We start from the raw sequence: 19,587 nt of genomic DNA, 5'->3' as shown, positions 1-19,587 counted from the left end.
TTCTCTCTCTCCCTCTTTCTGCTCCTTCCCTGCTTGTGCGCACATGCACCCTCTCTCTCAAAATAAATAAACTTAAAAAAAGGTTTTCTGACAGCAGAATCAAGTCCTATAAAAAGTAGCTTGCAACTTTGAGTGATTCAGCTTATAAATGACTAAGAGGCATTACTGACACAGAGAAACTCTTCGTGAAACCTTGCCCAAGAAGCAAGCTTGAGAGGTGGAAGAGGGACCATGTGCTTAGCCAATTAGTCTAACTCTAGATGCCACCCCAAGCCCTTACAACTTATTTTAGCGCACCTTCTAGAAAGACTACAAACCTCTCTCGTTTTGGGGCAGAACGGCTCAGCCATGGGAATATGGCATACTCCTCTGGCACAGGAATGACTTCCATCATAGAAGGTCTGAGGCCTTATGGTGGTCCTATAAAATAAAGTGAAAAAAAATTTTTTTTAAAAGCCATCACTCCATCCTCTGGAGGCTGGTGAATCAACTTTATCTAGGTCAGCATCTTGGTGCCTGCTCCAGAATCAATAGCTCTGGATATGGTGAAGGCAACTATTGGAAAAGCCACTCTGGAATGGTATTTGGCTTTTTTGGCTCTGGGTTGGTGGCAAAATGCTTCCCACCAGGTCTGGTGACTATGACAGGACAACCAAAGTGGACTGTAGGCACAGCTCAACTTTGGGCTTGGGAGGCTGGATAAACCACTTAAGAAGTCACTATAAAATTCCCAATCATTGTAGATGTAGAGGACTGTACAGTGAACCCCATATATATCCATCACCTGGATTCAACAATTCAAATGTTGTCAAGCTTGCCTCATCTGTTAGCTTTTCTATGATTGCAAATCTCAGACTTTGTCATTTTACCCCTCATTAGATGGACCAAAATATGTGTACTTTTCACTGCAATGTCATTATCACATCTGATTAAAATTAATTCCTCAGCACCAACTAATACACAGACCACATGCAAATTTCCTTGATGCCCTCAAAAATGTCCTTTTTTTTTTTTAAGCAAATGCTTTTTTAGTTTCAAGTTCCAGATGAGGTCCTAAACTTGCATTTGATTGACCTGTCTCTAATGAAAGTAATTTCTGCCCTCTACCCCCAATCTTATTTTTTCATGCCTTTGGCCCACTGAAAAAGCAGCCATTTGTCCTGCTCCACTTTTGGGAATCTCTTTGCCACCCCATTTAGCTTGTTGCTCTACCCATCATAATTAGTTCTGAACTCTCTTAGTTCAACTTTTTGGTAAAACATTTTTGAATCCACAAAGAAGAGGTTAAAATTAACCCAGAGCCAGAGCCAAATCACCCTGCAATTTTCACCCGAAGTTTTCAGAATAAAGCACTTTCTATGTCCTTTATATTGTTCTCAACTTGAACTCATGAGTAATACAGGAAAGAGACTCTTCATCTTTCCTACAGAGGGGAGGGCTGGAGAGGGCCAGACCAAGGGAAAACAGGGGAAGGTAGATCACTTAATGTCTACTTCCGGGGACAGGAGAGAAGGAAACGGCATGGAGAATATACTGGTTCAGTTTATACAGCTGGTGGGTCCGCCTACCAAAATTAATCTGTTACTTTCATCCTGTCACATACCAAACAGGGACACTAGCTGGCACCAAAGTCACCTGGCTCAGTAAGGAGGCCTCCGTGCTTTGCAGGGATGAAAACCTAGCCTGTACTCCTCCCAACCTTTTGTCATGTGTCTCAGGGGAAGGCTAAGTTAACCCCAAAGCAATTCCAGATGGGGTTGAAGAACAGGTCAAATGACTGTTCCAGCCCATATAAACAGAGGCTTTTCTCTTTTTGTAAAACTAACCAATAAAATGGTGCCACGTACTCCAGCTCTGGCTTGGTATCTGCCTTCCATGAGTCAAGTATTAGCAATATCCCCATTTACAACCATGATCGAGTACAAAAACAGGGCCACAAAAACCTCTAGCAGCTATACCCCAATGTCCACGCAATAGAACCCACACCGTATCTCTGTCCCTCTCTCCTCTATTTCTACCCTTTCTTTGCCTAATCACTCCTCTCTGTTCTGAACTTCTATCTTAAGACAAAACATGTATTAGTTATGCTTTATGTTATGTCATATACATGTGATATTATTAACTATAGTTTTCATTTCCTCTGTCAAGTGGAAGATTTTACATTTTTCACTTTATTTTTTTTTTAATTTTTTTTTTAACCTTTATTTATTTTTGAGACAGAGAGAGACAGAGCATGAACGGGGGAGGGGCAGAGAGAGAGGGAGACACAGAATCTGAAACAGGCTCCAGGCTCTGAGCCATCAGCACAGAGCCCGACGCGGGGCTGGAACTCACGGACCATGAGATCATGACCTGAGCCGAAGTCAGACGCTCAACCGACTGAGCCACCCAGGCGCCCCTTACATTTTTCACTTTAAATAAAGCTCTTTAACCACTAGCTATATGGCTTAGAGCAAACTGCCGTATCTTTTTGATTTTCCATTTCCAATCATAAAATGTATTTTATCCACCCATTTATACAGGTATTATGAGGATTAAGTCAATCAAGATGTCCAGACAAATGCCAGCAGCTCAGAAGTGAGGTCTGGGCTGGAGATGGAACAGAGAGCCAGCACCAAGGAGAAGCTGTGGTTGAGGCTGGAGCCTCAGAGCACTCAAGCCTACAGGGGCAAGTGAAGGGGACAGCCCTGAGGAGGAAATGAAGACTTTAATACTAATATTTCCAATGGTTTCAGGGCTAGACTGTCGAGATCCAGCAAAGGAAGGAGCAAATGAGAAATACCTTGCTTCACACAGCCTGCCCACCTATCCGTGGTGTTTCATATAACTTAAGTGTCAGTACATTCAATGAAACATTTAATGACCTAAACTTCAATTGCTATAAATAGCAATACTCCTGTCCAGCATAAAATAAGGCATGATTAATGTTGAAAGAAATGCTGACCAAGGGCAATGGGAGTTTACAATCATAGGGGACAAGAATGGAGTCCATTTTCTTTGATAAGTACAGTAAAGTATATAAATGTATTTTCTTTATGATTTTCTTTTTTTAAATGTTTTTATTTATTTATTTTTGAGAGAGAGAGAGAGAGAGAGAATGCGCACGCACACGACAGAGAATCCTAAGCAGGCTCCACGCTATAAGCACATGGAGCTTATGCTTGTAAACTGTGAGATCATGACCTGAGCCACAATCAAGAGTCAGATCCTCAACAGACTAAGCCACCCAGGTGCCCCTTCCTTAGAATTTTCTTAATGACACCTTCTTTTCTGTAGCTTACTTTATGGTAAGACTATAGTACATAATACATATACCAGATAAAATTCACGTTAAATGACTGTTATCAAAGGCTTCTGGTCAACAGTAGACTATTAGTAGTTAAGTTTTGGGGAGGTTAAAAATTATACATGGGCTTTCAACTCAACAGGAGTCAGCACTCCTAGCCCCCATGTTGTTTAAGGGTCAACTGTAATTTGTTACAGCATCAACAGGACACTAATACATATGCTCACATGGTTTAAGATACAGTCAACTGAGTTCTGGTTTCTGCAAGTAATAAAGAAATGACGCTGAAGGCTGTCCCAGCTCTTGCTACAGTTAGCAAACCTTCCCAGCTAGGCAAGAGGACTATCATTTCACTTCCCCACTAGCTTAGGACCCCACCTGGCAGAAAGACTCTTGAAGTGACTGATCTGGCTGGCTTTACCGCTTACTCAATAACTCTATGCCTCTAGGAAAGTCAATCTGATGTCTATGCACCTCAGTTTTTATCTGTTTTCTCATATTCAGAATGAGAAGTAAGTAATACCACCTGCCTTCCAAGATTGATGTGAAGACTGAATGAGACACATGAAGCAAGTGCTCAGCACTAGCAACTACTGTTCAGGGAAAATCTACTTCTGTACTTGCCACGTGCCAACCTCAGAGCCTGATGTGTGTGTGGACCTCAAGGCAAAGGTGCACAAAAAACTGTGTGAGACTATCAAACCCGGATACATGCTAAGAGACGTTACGTGTACATACAAACAAAAAACTGCCCATAGTAGAGTGAAGGAGGCAAAATTGTGTTGTGTACTGGCAAGAAAAATGACTTCAAGACTGCCAAGGAGAGAACACTGGGCACTTTCACACACAGAATAGGGAAAAGCCTAGAAAAAGACAGACTGGTAGGTTGTTTCTGAATCAAGACTCTTAAATCAGCCATAAGACAGTCATTTGTTAATAATTTTCCTTTGAAGAAATGCTGAGTTGCAAACAACTTGTCCTACAGCAGAAGCAAACCTAACTGCACATCTCTGAGGAGGCACATGTCCCCAACAGGCCTCAGCATGCAGGAACATGAGTCAATTAATATACTGGCAAAGCAGGGCCAACGACTACTCATAAGGAGCATGGCTTTGGGGAAATGATTCCACCCACATCACTTAAAAGATATCCAAACAATAATGTGCATGGGCAGAGACAAACTCAGTTTCTGAGAAACCAAAATGAAACAAAAAAAACCTCCCAGTCCCTCTTTTCATTACAGCCTGGGCTCTGAGGGAAAGTGGAGGTGTTCTATGTAGGTCTGTCACAGCCACCTTGACGCCCAGAAGCTGTGCTAGCAATTTATCCTACAGGGATGTTCACACAAATACAAAGATAACTGGACACACCAATGTTAACTGAACCAGTTAATACAAACAGGAAACTGAAAACAAATTTCTCACTTAGAAGGCAACTTAAATAAATCACATACCCAACAATGGAAGAGCGTATAGCTGTTAGGAAGAACGTGGTATATCTGACTACAGGTATGGAAAGCTAAGAGAGATGGTGAAAAGGGAAAACTGCATGTTGTGAACTGGAATAGAATAAAAAGAAAAACTTCTTTTTCTAGAATTCCTACAGTCATACAAACGTATTTTCTTTGTGTTAAAGAATATATAAATGTATATAATATGGACTCACAAAATGCTTGATTTAGTTAACAATATCTCTTTTTTTTTAGTTAATGGTACATCTCGACAATTTTTCTAGATCAGGACATAAAAATCTATTTGTTTAAAGTGCTAAATAGAAAGCCACAGATAGGCCAGTATATTTATTATACAAAAAATGGGTAATTAAAAAGGGTACAACCAGTATCTCTGCATGAGCTACCTTGTACACAGTTCTCAAAAAACCAAGAAAAGGAACTGTTTCGGTCAAAGGCCACACACTTTTGAAGTTTAATAGATCTTACCAAACTGCTTTTCAAAGGGCTGTAGCAAGGCATACACCCACTGGAAACATAGGAGGGTGTCACTTTCTACCATATGCTCTCCTCTACCATTTTCATTTTATTCCGTTACAAATATGCATTACTCTTTAAACGCTTTAAAACACAAGACTGTTGGATAGCATTTTAGTTTTAGCACATATTACAACACCAGAGACAATTTAAATTAAAAATCTGAAAAGTATACAAACAGGCAAAGATGGCAAAAAAAAAAAAAAAAAAAAAGGGCCAAGTCACCAACTGATTAAATCAGAAGGGTTATTTATATCCTAGGAAACATGCATAGTTTTAAGATCAACAGGATTAAGAATGAGCCTTCTCAATTTCTAGGAGTATATATGTGTGTAGGTGTACACACACATATTTGTGAACAGCATTGTCATGAGCACGTTTATAAGTGAAGGATCAAATCCTAGAAGACTTGGGTCAAGGGTTCTCCTCTGGAAAAGAAAGGTAGGGCACAGGGGGAAAGGAAGATAGTATTTAAAACTGCAGTGGGTAGAAGTAGAGGAAATTCTGATGTGAATGGCAACAAATTAGGCCACGACGGAGTCTGCTCTATTAATCAGAAGAAACCGAAACCTTCTAAATTTGGACAAAGGTCATTAAGATCCCACTATTGTTCTGATCTAATGAGTGCTTATGGTGCTACAGAAAAGAAAACCCAATGATGTTTATATCCCAATGAGGAAGCAATACTGCTCAATAAATAGCTAACAGTTTCCCTTCTTATTCTGGACTTTTCATGAGGTCTTGCTAAACAGAGGATGCAGAGCAGTAGCCAAGAACAAAATCTCGACTCCGACACAGGTGGTGAGTAACCATCTCTTTGGGTCTCAGTTTTCTCATCTGTATGAGATGCTTTCCAGTGCTGTGATAATTAGCAGTACTAGGAACATGTTACGACTACAAAAGCAGCTTTGTTTTGCTGTAAAGTATCATGGACACCACTCCAGGTCAATGTATGTAGCTTTACAAGATCCTGTTTGCAACTTCACGACATTCCACAGGATGGCTGTCAACCACTGCTTTAGGCTGCTCACTCAGGAAACAATATACATATATCTTGGTATGTGTCTAGAAAAATTTGCTGCTTTTATTCTTAGGACTGCAAACTGCAAAAGGGAAAGGCTGGTTGGAAAGACATGCATACTTTAAACCTTAATAAGAAGTCAGACTGCCTTTTTTTTTTTTAATTTTTTTTTTTTTTTTTTTTTTAACGTTTACTTACTTTTGAGACAGAGAGAGACAGAGCATGAACGGGGGAGGGTCAGAGAGAGGGAGACACAGAATCTGAAACAGGCTCCAGGCTCTGAGCTGTCAGCACAGAGCCCGACGCGGGGCTCGAACTCACGGACCGCGAGATCATGACCTGAGCCAAAGTGGGACGCTTAACCGACCGAGCCACCCAGGCGCCCCCAGACTGCCTTTTAAGAAGAGTTCTAACAATCTCTACCAGCAATAACTATGTGAGTTAATTATCCAGGACTTAACAGCACCTGACATGTGGGAGGAGCTTAATATTTTATTTCACTTCAGAATTACACAGAAATAACTTCATGTTTACAATCATTTATAAACATTAATAACTCACCGGGGAGAGGGAAATGGGCAGGGATACTAAGCACAAAGGCAATGGAAGAAACTACCACAAAGGTGACCAGATATATGTCAAAGATCATTGGCATCGATGACAAAAGGAACTAGGAAAAAATTACATCAAATTACAGGAAGAGCTGAGGTCTTCTACAAGAGCTTTTTTTTTTTTTTAATTTTATTTATTTCTTTAAATTTACATCCAAGTTAGTTAGCATATAGTGCAATAATGATTTCAGGAGTAGATTCCAATGATTCATCCCCTATGTATAACACCCAGTGCTCATCCCAACAAGTGTCATCCTTAATGCCCCTTGCCCATTTAGCCCATTCCCTGACCCACAACCCCTCTGGCAACCTTCAGTTTGTTCTCTGTATATAACAGTCTCTTTGTCCCCCTCCCTATTTTTACATTATTTTTGCTTCCCTTCCCTTATGTTCATCTGTTCTGTATCTTAAATTCCACATATGAGCAGAATCATATGGTATTTGTCTCTCTATGACTTCACTTAGCATAATACCCTCTAGTTCGATCCATGTTAACTGCAAACGGCAAGATTTCATTCTTTTTGACTGCTGAGGAATACTCCATTGTACATATATACCACTTCTTCTTTATCCATTCATCTGTCAAAGGACATTTGGGCTCTCTTCATACTTTGGCTATTGTCGAAAGTGCTGCTATAAACATTGGGGGCACATGTGGCCCCTTCAAAATAGCACAACTGTATCCTTTGGATAAATACCTAGTAGTGTAATGCTGGGTCATAGGGTAGTTCTATCTTTAATTTTTTTAATTTTTTTTAACATTTGAGAGACAGAGAGAGAGCATGAGCATGGGAGGGGCAGAGAGAGGAGGAGACACAGAATCTGAAGGAGGTTCTGGGCTCTGAGCTGTCAGCACAGAGCCCGACGCGGGGCTAGAACTCACAGACAGTGAGATCATGACCTGAGCCGAAGTCAGACACTTAACCGACTGAGCCACCCAGGCGCCCCTATCTTTAATTTTTTGAGGAACATCCTTACTCTTTTCCAGAGAGGCTGTACCAGTTTGCATTCCCACCAGCAGTACAAAAGGGTTCCTATTTCTCCAGGTCCTCGCCAACATGTGTTGTTGCCTGAGTTGTTAATATTAGCCATTCTGACTGGTGTGAGGTGGTATCTCATTGTAGTTTTAATTTGTAGTTCCTTGATAATGAGTGATGTTGAGCATTTTTTCATGTGTCTCTTAGCCATCTGGATATCTTCTTTGGAAAAGTGTCTATTCATGTCTTTTGCCCATTTCTTCACTGGATTATTTCTTGGGTGTTGAGTTGGGATAAATTCTTTGGAGATTTTGGATACTAATCCTTTATCTGATATGTCATTTGTAAATATCTTCTCCCATTCCCTTGGTTGCCTTTTAGTTTTGCTGATTGTTTCCTTCCCTGTGCAGAAGCTTTCTATCTTGATGAGGTCCCAATAGTTCATTTTTGCTTTTGTTCCCCTTGCCTCCAGAGACGTGTTAAGTAAGAAGTTGCTGCAGCTAAGGTCAGAGGTTTTTGCCTGCTTTCTTCAAGGATTTTGATGGCTTCCTGTCTTACGTTTAGGTCTTTCATCCATTTTGAGTTAATTTTTGTGTATGGTGTAAGAAAGTGGTCCAGGTTCATTTTTCTACATGTCACTGTCCAGTTTTCCCAGCACCACTTGCTGAAGAGACTGTCTACATTCCACTGAATATTCTTTCTGCTTTGTCAAAGATTAGGTGGCCATACACATCCGTGGGTCCACTTCTGCGTTCTCTATTCTGTTCTATTGATCTGAGTGTCTGTTTTTGTGCCAGTACCATACTGTCTTGATGATTACAGCTTTGTAATACATCTTGAAGTGCGGGATTGTGATGCCTCCAGCTTTGGTTTTCAGGATTGCTTTGGTTATTCAGGGACTTTTCTGGTTCCATACAAATTTTAAGATTGTTCTAGCTCTGTGAAGAATGCTAGTGTTATTTTGATAGCAATTGTGTTAAATATGTAGATTGCTTTGGATACTATTGATATTTTAACACTATTTGTTCTTCCAATCCACAAGCCTGGAATATTTTTCCATTTTTTTGTGTCTTCAATTACTTTCATAAGCTTGCTATATTCTTCAGTGTATAGATTTTTTACCTCCTTGGTTAGGTTTATTTCTAGGTATTTTATGGGTTTTGGTGCAATTGTAAATGGGATTGATTCCTTGATTTTTGTTGCTTCATTATTGATGTATAGAAATGAAACCAATTTCTGTGCACTGATTTTATATCCTGTGACTGCTGAATTCATGGATCAGTTCTAGCAGTTTTTGGTGGAATCTTTTGGGTTTTCCACATAGAGTATCATGTTGTCTGCAAAGAGTGAGAGTTTGACTTCCTCCTTGCTGTATCAGATGCCTTTTATTCTTTTGTGTTGTCTGATTGTTGAGGCTAGGACTTCCAAATACTATGTTGAAGAACAGTGGTGAGAGTGGACATATCTGTCCTTCCCTGACCTTAGGGGGAAAGTGCTCAGTTTTTCCCCATTGAGAATGATATTAGTGGTGGGTCTTTCATATATGGCTTTTAAGATCTTGAGGTATGATCCCTTTATCCCTACCTTCCTGAGGTATTTTATCAAGAAAGGATGCTACACTTTGTCAAATGCTTTCTCTGCATCTATTGAGAGGATTATATTGTTCTTGTCCTTTTATTGATAGGATATATCACATTGCTTGTTTTGCAGATATTGAAACAGCCCTGCATCTCAGGTATAAATCCCACTTGCTCATGATGAGTAATTTTTTTAATGTATTGTTGGATCCGGTTGGCTAGTATCTTGTTGAGGATTTTTGCATCCATGTTTATCAGGGAAATTAGTCTGTAGTTCTACTTTTTAGTGGAGTCTTTGTTTGGTTTTGGAATCAAGGTAATGATGGCTTCATAGAATGAATTTGGAAGTTTTCCTTCCATTTCTATTTTGTGGAACAACTTCAAAAAAATAGGTGTTAACTCTTCTTTAAATGTTTGGGAGAATTCCCCTGGAAAGACGTGGACTCTTGTTTTTGGAAAACTTTTGATTACTAATTTGATTTCTTTACTGGTTATGGGTCTTTTCAAATTTTCTATTTCTTCTTGTTTCAGTTTTGGTAGCTTATGTTTCTAGGAATTTGTCCATTTCTTCCACATTGCCCAATTTCTTGATGTATAATTGCTCATAATATTCTCTTATTGTTTGTATTTCTGCAGTGTTGGTTGTGATATCTCCTCTTTCATTCTTGATTTCATTTATTTGGGTCCTTTTTTCTTTTTGATCAAAGTGGCTAGGGGGTTATCAATTTTTTTAATTCTCTCAAAGAACCAGCTCCTGGTTTCACTGACCTGTTCTACGGTTTCTTTTGGTTTTGTTAGCATTGATTTCTGTTCTAATCTTTATTATTTCCCATCTTCTGCTGGTTTGGGGTTTTATTAGCTGTTCTTTTTCCAGCTCTTCAAGGTTTAAGGTTAACTTGTGTATCTGACACCCTTCTTCCTTCTTTAGGAAGGCCTGGATTGCTTCCTGGATATACTTCCCTCTTATGACTGCCTTTGCTGCATCCCACAGGTTTTGAGTTGTGGTATTATCATTTTCATTGGCTTCCATGTACTTTTTAATTTCCTTTTTAACTTCTTGGTTAGCCCATTCATTCTTTACTAGGATGTTCTTTAGTCTCCAAGTATTTGTTGTCTTCCAGATTTTTTCTTGTGGTTGATTTCAAGTTTCATAGTGTTGCGGTCTAAAATATGCATGGTATGATCTCAGTCTTTTTGTACTTGTTGAGAGCTGATTTGTGTTCCAATATGTGATATATTCTGGAGAATACGTGAGAAGAATGTATATTCTGCTGCTTCAGGATGAAATGTTCTGAATAATATCTGCTAAGTCCATCTGGTCCAGTGTGTCATTCAAAGCTGTTGCTTCCTTGCTGATTTTCTGTTTAGGTGATCTGTCCATTGCTGTAAGTAGGGTATTGAAGTCCCCTACTATTATGGTATTATTATCAGTGAGTTTCTGTATGTTTGTGATTAACTGATTTATAAATTTGGGGGCTCCAACATTTGGAGCATACATGTTTACAATGGTTAGATCTTCTTGGTGGATAGACTCCTTAATCATGATCAAATGCCCTTCTTTATCTCGTTAGTCTTCATTTTAAAATCTAGATTGTCTGATATAAGTATGGCTACTATGGCTTTCTTTTGGCAACCATTAGCATGATAGATGATTCTCCATCCCCTTACTTTCAATCTGCAGGTGTCTTTAGGTCTAAAATGGGTTGCTTATAAACAACATATAGATGGATTTTCTTTTCTCATCCATTCTGTTACCCTATGTCTTTTGATTGGAGCATTTAGTCCATTGATATTTAGAGTGAGTACTGAAAGATATGAATTTATTGCCATTATGTTGCCTGTAGAGTTGGGAGTTTCTGGTGGTGATCTCAGGTCATTTCTAGTCTTTGTTGCTTTTTTGTTTTGTTTTGTTTCATCTTTTCTCCCCTCAGAGAGTTCCCCCCTAAAATTTCTTACAGGGCCAGTTTAGTGGTCACAAACTCCTTTAGTTTTTGTTTGGGAATTTTTTTTATCTCTCCTTCTATTTTGAATGACAGCCTTGATGGATAAAGAATTCTTGGCTACATATTTTTCTGATTCAGCACAATAAATATATCCTGCCACTCCTTTATGGCCTGCCAAGTTCTGTAGATAGGTCTGTTGCAAATCTGATCTGTCTTCCCTTGTTGGTTAAGGACTCTTTTTCCCTTGCTGCTTTCATGATTCTTTCCTTGTCTGTGTATTTTGTGAATTTGACTATGATATGCCTTGTTGATGATTGGGTTTTGTTGAATCTAAAGGGGGTTCTCTGTGCTTCCTGGATTTGGATGTCTGTGTCTTTCCCCAGGTTAGTAAAGTTTTCTGCTATGATTTGCTCACAAAAGCCTTCTACCCCTTTTTCTCTCTCTTCATCTTCTATTACCCCTATGATTCAGAAGTTACTCCTTTTTAATGAGTCACTGAGTTCTCTAATTCTTATATCATGCTCTTTTGCCTTCGTTTCCCTCTTTTGTTCTGCTTCATTATTCTACATAAATTCGTCTTCTATATCGCTGATACGCTGTTCTGCTTCATTCATCCTTGCCCTTGTGACATCAATGCGAGATTGCATCTCAGTTATAGCATTTCTAATTTTGTCCTGACTAGATTTTACTTCTTTTGTCTCTGCAGAAAGGGATTCTATGCTTTTTTCAACCCTAGCTAGTATTCTTATTATTATGATTCTAAATTCTGGTTCAGACATCTTGCTTGTATCTGTGCTGATTAAGTCCCTGACTCTCATTTCTTCCTGGTCTTTCTTTTGGGGTGAATTTTGTCATTTTGGAGGAAGAAAAGGAATTAATAAAATAAAAATTGAAAAATTAAAAGCACCACAAAATCAAATAAAGAACTGAAGATCCTAGGTATGTTTTGGTCTAGTTGTTGAAAGAAGCTGGACAGAATAGAGAAAAAAGGGAAGAAAAGAAAAAAAAGGAAAAAAGGAAAATGTTTGAAAATTTAAAAACATAAATACAATAAAAAAGAATAAAATGGAATGACGAAGTAAAATAGAACTAAAAAATTTACAAAAAAGTAAAAGTATAGTAGAAAAAATTAAAGAAAATTTTTATTAATATGGAAAATAAAAATAAGTTTTCCTCTTTATGTATTCAAGAATAAGAGAAGAAAAAAAATTCAATAGATGGACCAACAGAATGAAATATGATTGGAATTATGTCCAGTTGCTCTTGGAAGTCAAACTATGAAGCACTTTATGGTCTTAAACTAAGCAGGCAGAGACGTGTGGTGTTCCTCTAGAGCACAGTTGGCACAGTTGGATGGGGCTTGGTATAATGGCTCTGTTCTCCACTAGATGGTGCTGAGTTTACCAGGGTGGATCATTTGTGGTGCATGCACAGGAAGGGTGAAAATGGTGTCACCCAGCTACCCAGTCTCTAGTATCAGAACTCTGTGTTCTCCCCAACAGGCAATCAAGTGCCCCTCCTTTGTCTCCAGCTTCCGTCCACTCCCCTCTTCTACACTGTCCTTGACCAAGCCATCAGCCTGCCAGGCGGCACCTCCCTCCTGAGCTTTATCTCAGATGGAGCTGTGTTTCCAAACCCCTCACTTCTGAGGGACCTGTGGCTTTGACCCACTCCAATCCTCTGGGGGAGGGTCTCACTGAGCAATGGCCAGGTGCCAGCCTGCCCCAGAAAAAGTTCAGATCGTGTAGCAGCAGCATTCCAGGGATTATGGTAAATCACAACACACATCTGGTGCCAGACTTCACCTTTAACATCCTTGTTCCAACACCAGCAAATGTGGCTGTCCTCCGGGGTCCACTGGGACCTTTGCCTGCGGGGAGGCCGCACAACCTCTACCAAATGTCCTCTCAGCAGGGGAACCACTTCTCCCCATGTGGCCTGAGGACCCCTCAGACCCTGCTGTCTGCTCCTAGGAATTCACCTTTCCCACTAGAGCTCCAACAGGTATCAAGCTGTGGAGTTTTAGACTCTGCACTCCCCTGTTTATAGTGTCTTAACGGTATTTAAACCCTCTTCTTTGTATTTTCTCCTTTCTCCCTTTCTTGTTAAGCCCCTTAGAGGTGTTTCCACTCTTTCCCTTTCTCTCCAGCTGCTTTAGGGGGAGTGCTTTTCCTGTTTTCTCTCCCCCACCCCAGTCTCCATCATCTCTCCGCAAGCAAAATCAGCTCTCTACCCTCTACGGCTTCTCTCTCCCCTAGTTCACTTCTGCGTGCCATGTAACTGCCAAGTTCTGTGCTTCAAGTTGTGCAGCCTGTCGTGTTAATCCTCAGATCAGTTTTTAGGTGTGCAAAATAGTTTGGTGTTGATCTAGCTGCATTTCAGGGATGACAGAGGCAAAAAAACCTTCCATGCTGCTCCGCCATCTTGGCCCCTCCCAAACAAAGAGCTTATTAGGACATTCCTTCTCCCCAGGCTGTATTGTTAACTCAGCCCTGTGGGTCTGAGCTGGTACTAATCACCACTGTGTGACAACCCTAAGCGAGTGCTCCCAGAGAGTAGTGGATGCTTTGTTTCCAGCACTTTTCTGATCATGTCTTTGTTTCTGTTCTATTTTCTGGGAGTAGTCTGGAAACCAGCTTTGCAGGAGACACACTGGAGAGAAGGAGGGATGTGAGGGAAGTGGTTGACAGAGAACAGAGGGTGGTTCAAAGCACACACAGGTATGACCTGAGGATGGACTCTCCATGCAGGGGTGACCCAGAGCCATGGCACTGACTGCCAGGTTGAGGCAGCACCATGGGTATGATCAACTTAGGAATTTTCCAAGCAGGGAAGGAAGAGCTGAGGTGGGGTGAGAGTGTGGGGTTAGAAGACATCCAAGGGGGGTAATTTAATCTTGAATTACAAAGTGTGAGGTATCTCTGGGACCCTGTCCTGTATCTAGTGGCCAGTGGGATCTGAAGGGGGAAGGCGCAGCTGGGAAGTCTGTGTGGGAAGGGTGGGTGAGGTCACAGGCTCTGGATGCTAACTGGACTTCAAACTCCATGGGTCCCACTTACTAGAGAGTAATGACCAGTATCTTTGAGTTTTAAGTCTCTTCAACCATAGACTGAGAAAATTACACTTGTACGTGGTGAACAGGATTAAGGCACTTGGCAATAACCCCCAAATTGGGAGCTTATCAGCATTTTTAATAAGAGAAGGGCTATGAAGCGAGGCAGTAATAAGAGAACTAGGTTGCGGGGCAGAATGAGGAAACTCTCGGGAACATGGGTATAGCTGCCCCTGCTTCCTGGACAGGTGGGCAGAAAGATGGTAAAGGCTGGGCACGCAAGTAACTGGTGAGAGGGAGGGGGAAGGAACATGGTAAGTTATGCCTAATAGCTTCTGTTTTTTCATAAAGAAGTAATACTCTCAACTAAGAGTGAAGGAGAGGGGCAGGAAGCAGTCAGGGTTTGAAACAGCTGCTCACGGGCATGGAAAAAGGGCTAAGGGAGGGCTTCCTGTGCAATCCTTTACCAGAAGCCCCATTAGTACCGATAAAAATCCACGCCATGCCCCAGAAGTTCAAAGACTGGTGATATAATGGACAGCAGAGCACACCTCAACCTCCGGGTCAGTCCTTGGCAGGGGCCCGTTCAAACAATATTACACCATGACCTCAAGGGGGGAAGCCCAGGGCTTTGGGAGGGGGAAATAAACTGACATAATCCCTTACCACTGTGTTTACAGCGGGACTTTCCTGATGAGTAAGCAAGCAAGCATCACAGCCACATTACTCAAACCTTTCCCTGACGTAGTGAAAAAAGAACGCTAGGAAGAGGGAGGCTATCAACTCAAGAACCAATCCAGCACCCTCATTTTGCAGATGAGGACACTCAGTGACAAAAGAGTTTGGGGGCAAAGCCAGGGAACAATTCTGGACGTTCTCACTTCTAAGCTGGGGCTTCTCCCACTGCATTCTCCACCAGAACCTAACTGGGGGCCTCAAACGTAACAGGCTAACATGTTAACAGCATTTTGCAGAAAACATCTGGCAGTAGGAATCACACCCTCTTTTTCATCTCAAATTTTTTATTGTATTTTTCTTATTGTTTAAAAAAAAAAGTCCTTATCTGCATAACATTCCTGATAAAAGCCACTATTAGAAAGTAAGAATCTCATCTTTGTCCTTCACAGATGTTTGCTAGCCCCAGCTCGAGATAGTTCCGATAGCTATAGCAGTTTAATGGGTCCTACTAATCTGCATCTTAAAAAACAAACAAACAAAAAAAAAAACCAAACAAAAACTTAATAGAACGTGGGTATCTTTCCAAATAGCGTACCCACATATAGAGAATTCAATTCCTTTCAGTAACTATCAGGATTGATGGTGAAGAGAAGAAGAGTCATGTATGGAACTGCTGGAATCCTCTACCCATGTGTACCAGGCACGACATGGAGAGTCAGTAGTTCGGGGTGACAGGTATACGCTATACACACAAGGGTTTGCATCACAAAGAACCCCCAAATTATGAATCTCGGAGCATCTCCCTTGTGAGATCCTTTTAAAGTATAAACAGCCTCTCAACAGTCTCTTAAGACAGACAGAAAGATCAAATTCCTTCCCTAGTTCAAAGCAATGACCGTGGAATGACCGTCAAGGAGTGAAACAAGTCCCATTCTTAACCATGTTTTATCCCGAACTGTCAAATGACCTGTGGCTCTGACAACAAGAGCCTCCATCAAGGTAGAAGAAATGGATCAATCAAACCCAGTTCCATCAGAAGGCCTGAGGCACTGAAAAAACTAACTGTGGACGAACCTCCTACAAGTTTTCAGTACTTGTAGAACGCCATTTGTAACTGGTTTCTGAAAAGCGTTGTGCCTGAAGCCCAGGACCCAGGGCAAGGGAAGAGTGAAGAAACCTGTCACCGTGTAGGAAGAATAGGAAAATGACAAAACCAACACATTCTTCTGGTATTTAAATTCTAGATCATCCATTTTGCTTTCCACAGCTGCCCTAATCATAAGCACAAGATATTATTTTCACTTTAAATATTTGCTAAGGCATTTCTTTGCATGTCTGAGAAAGAGATGCATGACTGCACACACCCCAAAAATACTTGGAGCCACTCCCCTCCCCACCTGTCTGCTGTCCTGCTCTCTCCATGTCAGCCACACCCAGGATTCCCCTTCTCTCAGGCCCAGGCTTTCAACTTTTCACAGGCTGGAACACAGCTGGAGAGAAAAAAATTACTTTCAGAAGACAATGAGCTTGGGGCACCTGGGTGGCTCGGTCAGTTAAGCGTCCAACTCTTGGTTTCAGCTCAGGTCACGATCTCACAGCTTGTGAGTTCGACCCCCACATGGGGCTCTGCGGTGACAGTGTGGAGCCTGCTTGGGATTCTCTCTCTCTTCTTCTCTCTCTGCCCTTCCCTAACTCATGCATCTCTCTCAAAATAAATAAATAAACTTTAAAAAAAAAAAAAAAGAGGACAATGAGCTTATTTTCTTAAAAGAGCTTCTAGTCCATCATACTCCTTAAGGGTGTATTCCGTTTTTAGGGTAGAAATCTAACATTTTAAAAACCACCATAAAATCAGAGCCTGCTGTCACTCTTAACGTTAATGGCCTCTAAGCTAGGCTTGGCTGATAAGCCAGGCTGGTGGTGGTTTTCTCTATGCTGGACACTTTTTCTATGGACGGCAGAGAAAATGACATGTTTTAGTTCTGCCATCTGTTAAGTAAGAATAGCCACACTACTCCTTCCTGATTCTTTATCACAAGTTTCCGTTGGGGATATTAAAACAATCCCACTTAATCCTCTGATGACCACTTTAGGACAAGGATATTTTTTCTAAGATAATGTGCCGACAAAGTGACAGCAGTAAGCGAAAATATGTTTCTAGATCAGTCCCTGCAGAAGAATCCATATGTAGTGCAGAGAGAAAGAGCCTAAGCAATGTGGGGCTCAACCTGGATTTAAGAGAGGGCAACGGGCTGCTGATCTGGCTGAGGATAAACAGAGCCAAGAGAACACCTCATAATCCAGGGCTCCTGTCCCCGTGGCTATCACCCACTGGGTGGCTTTGCAGAATGTTGCGATTTTGTCACCCAAGCTGAGGCTGGGTGGGTGGCTACGGGAACCTCAAGCTACAAACAGCACAGCCGCTCGCTCACCATTCTGTGTCTGACGTCATCACCCAGAGAACGCATCAGGTGCCTGCCTGAACACACCAAGGTTTACCTTAAATACACGAAGGCCATTACTCATAAGGCAAAAAGTACCGATTCTCCTCTCCTATGACAGGAACCTACTCACGGTGACTCAGGTACGTACCCAAGCTTGGTTACCTGGCCCAGCTAGTGGCAGCATTATTCAGAAACACTGTCCAATAGCAGTATAATACAAGCCACTTAGTCATTTTACGTTTTCTAACACATTAAAAAAAAGTAAAAGAAACAAGTAAAATTAGCTTCAGTATCTTATCTAGCCCAATAAATCCAAAATGTCATCATTGCGATATGTCATCAACATAAAACTTCAGATTTCTTCTAAATGATATTCCCTTAAGAGAAAGTCTCTTCTATTGTTACCAAATAATGTTAACTACAGACCCACCCAACCAACATGCCACAAGCACAATAATGGCACCCAAGGACTGGGAAGGTAGTACGTGCTGGATAAAAGGCACTTGCTAGACTCTGAATTTCCAAGGTAAGAGCAAGGAGTCAGGTTATCCACACTTCACATAAAAGAAAACAGGTATCAGAAGGTGTTAAGGTTACACAGCTAAGGAGTGCTACGACGGAACGAAAGCACATAGAAGGGCAACGCTTGTTCTCTTTCTCTTCTCCATCACCCCAACTGCTTTCTTGAAAGAGCCAGTATGGGAAACATCTACATTTGCTATATGTGAGGAAAATATCTGGCAAACACCACAGTTACACCATCTAAGTAACAAATTAATCCAAGGCTTAATGCCCAAGTCAGACATTTCTTTCCAGCACCATCTATGATACTTAATAAATTTGGATCAGTCTGAATACGGAGTTTTATACTCTGCTGTACTTTTTTTTTTTTTAAGTAGGCCCCACACCCAATGTGGGACTTGAACTCACCACCCTGAAGTCAAGAGTCCCATGCTCTCTACTGACTGAGCTAGTCAGGCAGCCCATGTACTCTGCTTTATTAAACACAAGCATATTACAGCCATTTTCTCAAGTCATTACCTCCAAGCACAGGGACTCTTGACAACCATAGAGATTTTGATCAAGAATTCCAACCTCTCTCTTCCTTCGAACGATCACGTTCATGCAATTGCTAAACAATACTGACTGGCTGGTTCAGTCGGTTAAGTGTCCGACTCTAGATTGCAACTCAGGTCATGATCTCACAGTTTGTGATATCGAGCCCCGTGTCCAGCTCTGCGCTGACAGTGGAGCCTGCTTGAGATTCTCTCTCCCTCTCTGCCCCTCCCCTATTCATGCACTCACGCTCTTGCGCTCTCTCTCAAAATAAAGAAAAGAAACTTTAAAAATAAATACTGACGGAGCAACTACAGGCCATGCACTGTTTTGAGTATTAGGGATAAAAGTGGCAGATAGGGTCTTTACCCTCACATGGCCTACATTCTAGAGGGAAAGATGAATAATAAACATATGGTGTCAGGTGCTGAAAAAATGATAGGAAAAATGATACATGAAGGTCATGTAATGATTTTCGTCTACCCCCATTATTTGTTAGGTGGAGCCACATGAAACTGCTGATATTCAACCATTTCTGACCTAGAGAATGGTCAATTTCATGTAGTTCAACCTAACAGTTTCACTCCATCAGGGAATAATCAAGAATGCTTCTGATGGACTCTAACTAGAACAGATCCCTGGCAGGCAGAAGACACAGAGAACCAGACTGAATAAACTTTCCTTGCATAGAAGAGGTATGAGAGGTGTGTGGGTGTAGTAAACTCAGACAGAGCAGATGGGAAGGGAGTGATAGACACAGGTCATGGTCTGGGGACTCCAGTAGGAGCCACCAAGTGGCTTCCACTCTGCTACTTCTCCCCATCATTGACTCAAGGTGCAGAGCACAGCCACCGGTCTCCATCCAAAACACCTTGGGAGGTGGTTCTTTTCACCACGAATTGTAGGGGGGCAGGGTGCAGCAGGCAGGAATCCCTAGGAGACCACCCATTCTCCC

The 19,587-nt window shown here is 41.3% G+C and overlaps 1 protein-coding gene across 3 annotated transcripts in view; it reads right to left on the bottom strand.

The window, feature by feature from the left end:
• Positions 1-19,587, bottom strand: part of MTAP (methylthioadenosine phosphorylase) — a 48,766-nt gene that overhangs the window by 14,247 nt on the left and 14,932 nt on the right. For all 3 annotated transcript variants that reach the window (XM_086685404.1, XM_025912105.2, XM_086685403.1), the window contains exon 5: positions 318-420. In XM_086685404.1, the coding sequence (XP_086541530.1) occupies positions 318-420 (103 nt within the window). The remainder of the gene's footprint in view (positions 1-317; positions 421-19,587) is intronic.

Source organism: Puma concolor, chromosome D4, assembly GCF_028749965.1.
Source record: "Puma concolor isolate L17-30 chromosome D4, mPumCon1.1.hap2, whole genome shotgun sequence".
Lineage (NCBI taxonomy): Eukaryota > Metazoa > Chordata > Mammalia > Carnivora > Felidae > Puma > Puma concolor.
This window is presented reverse-complemented; position numbering and strand designations above follow the sequence as displayed.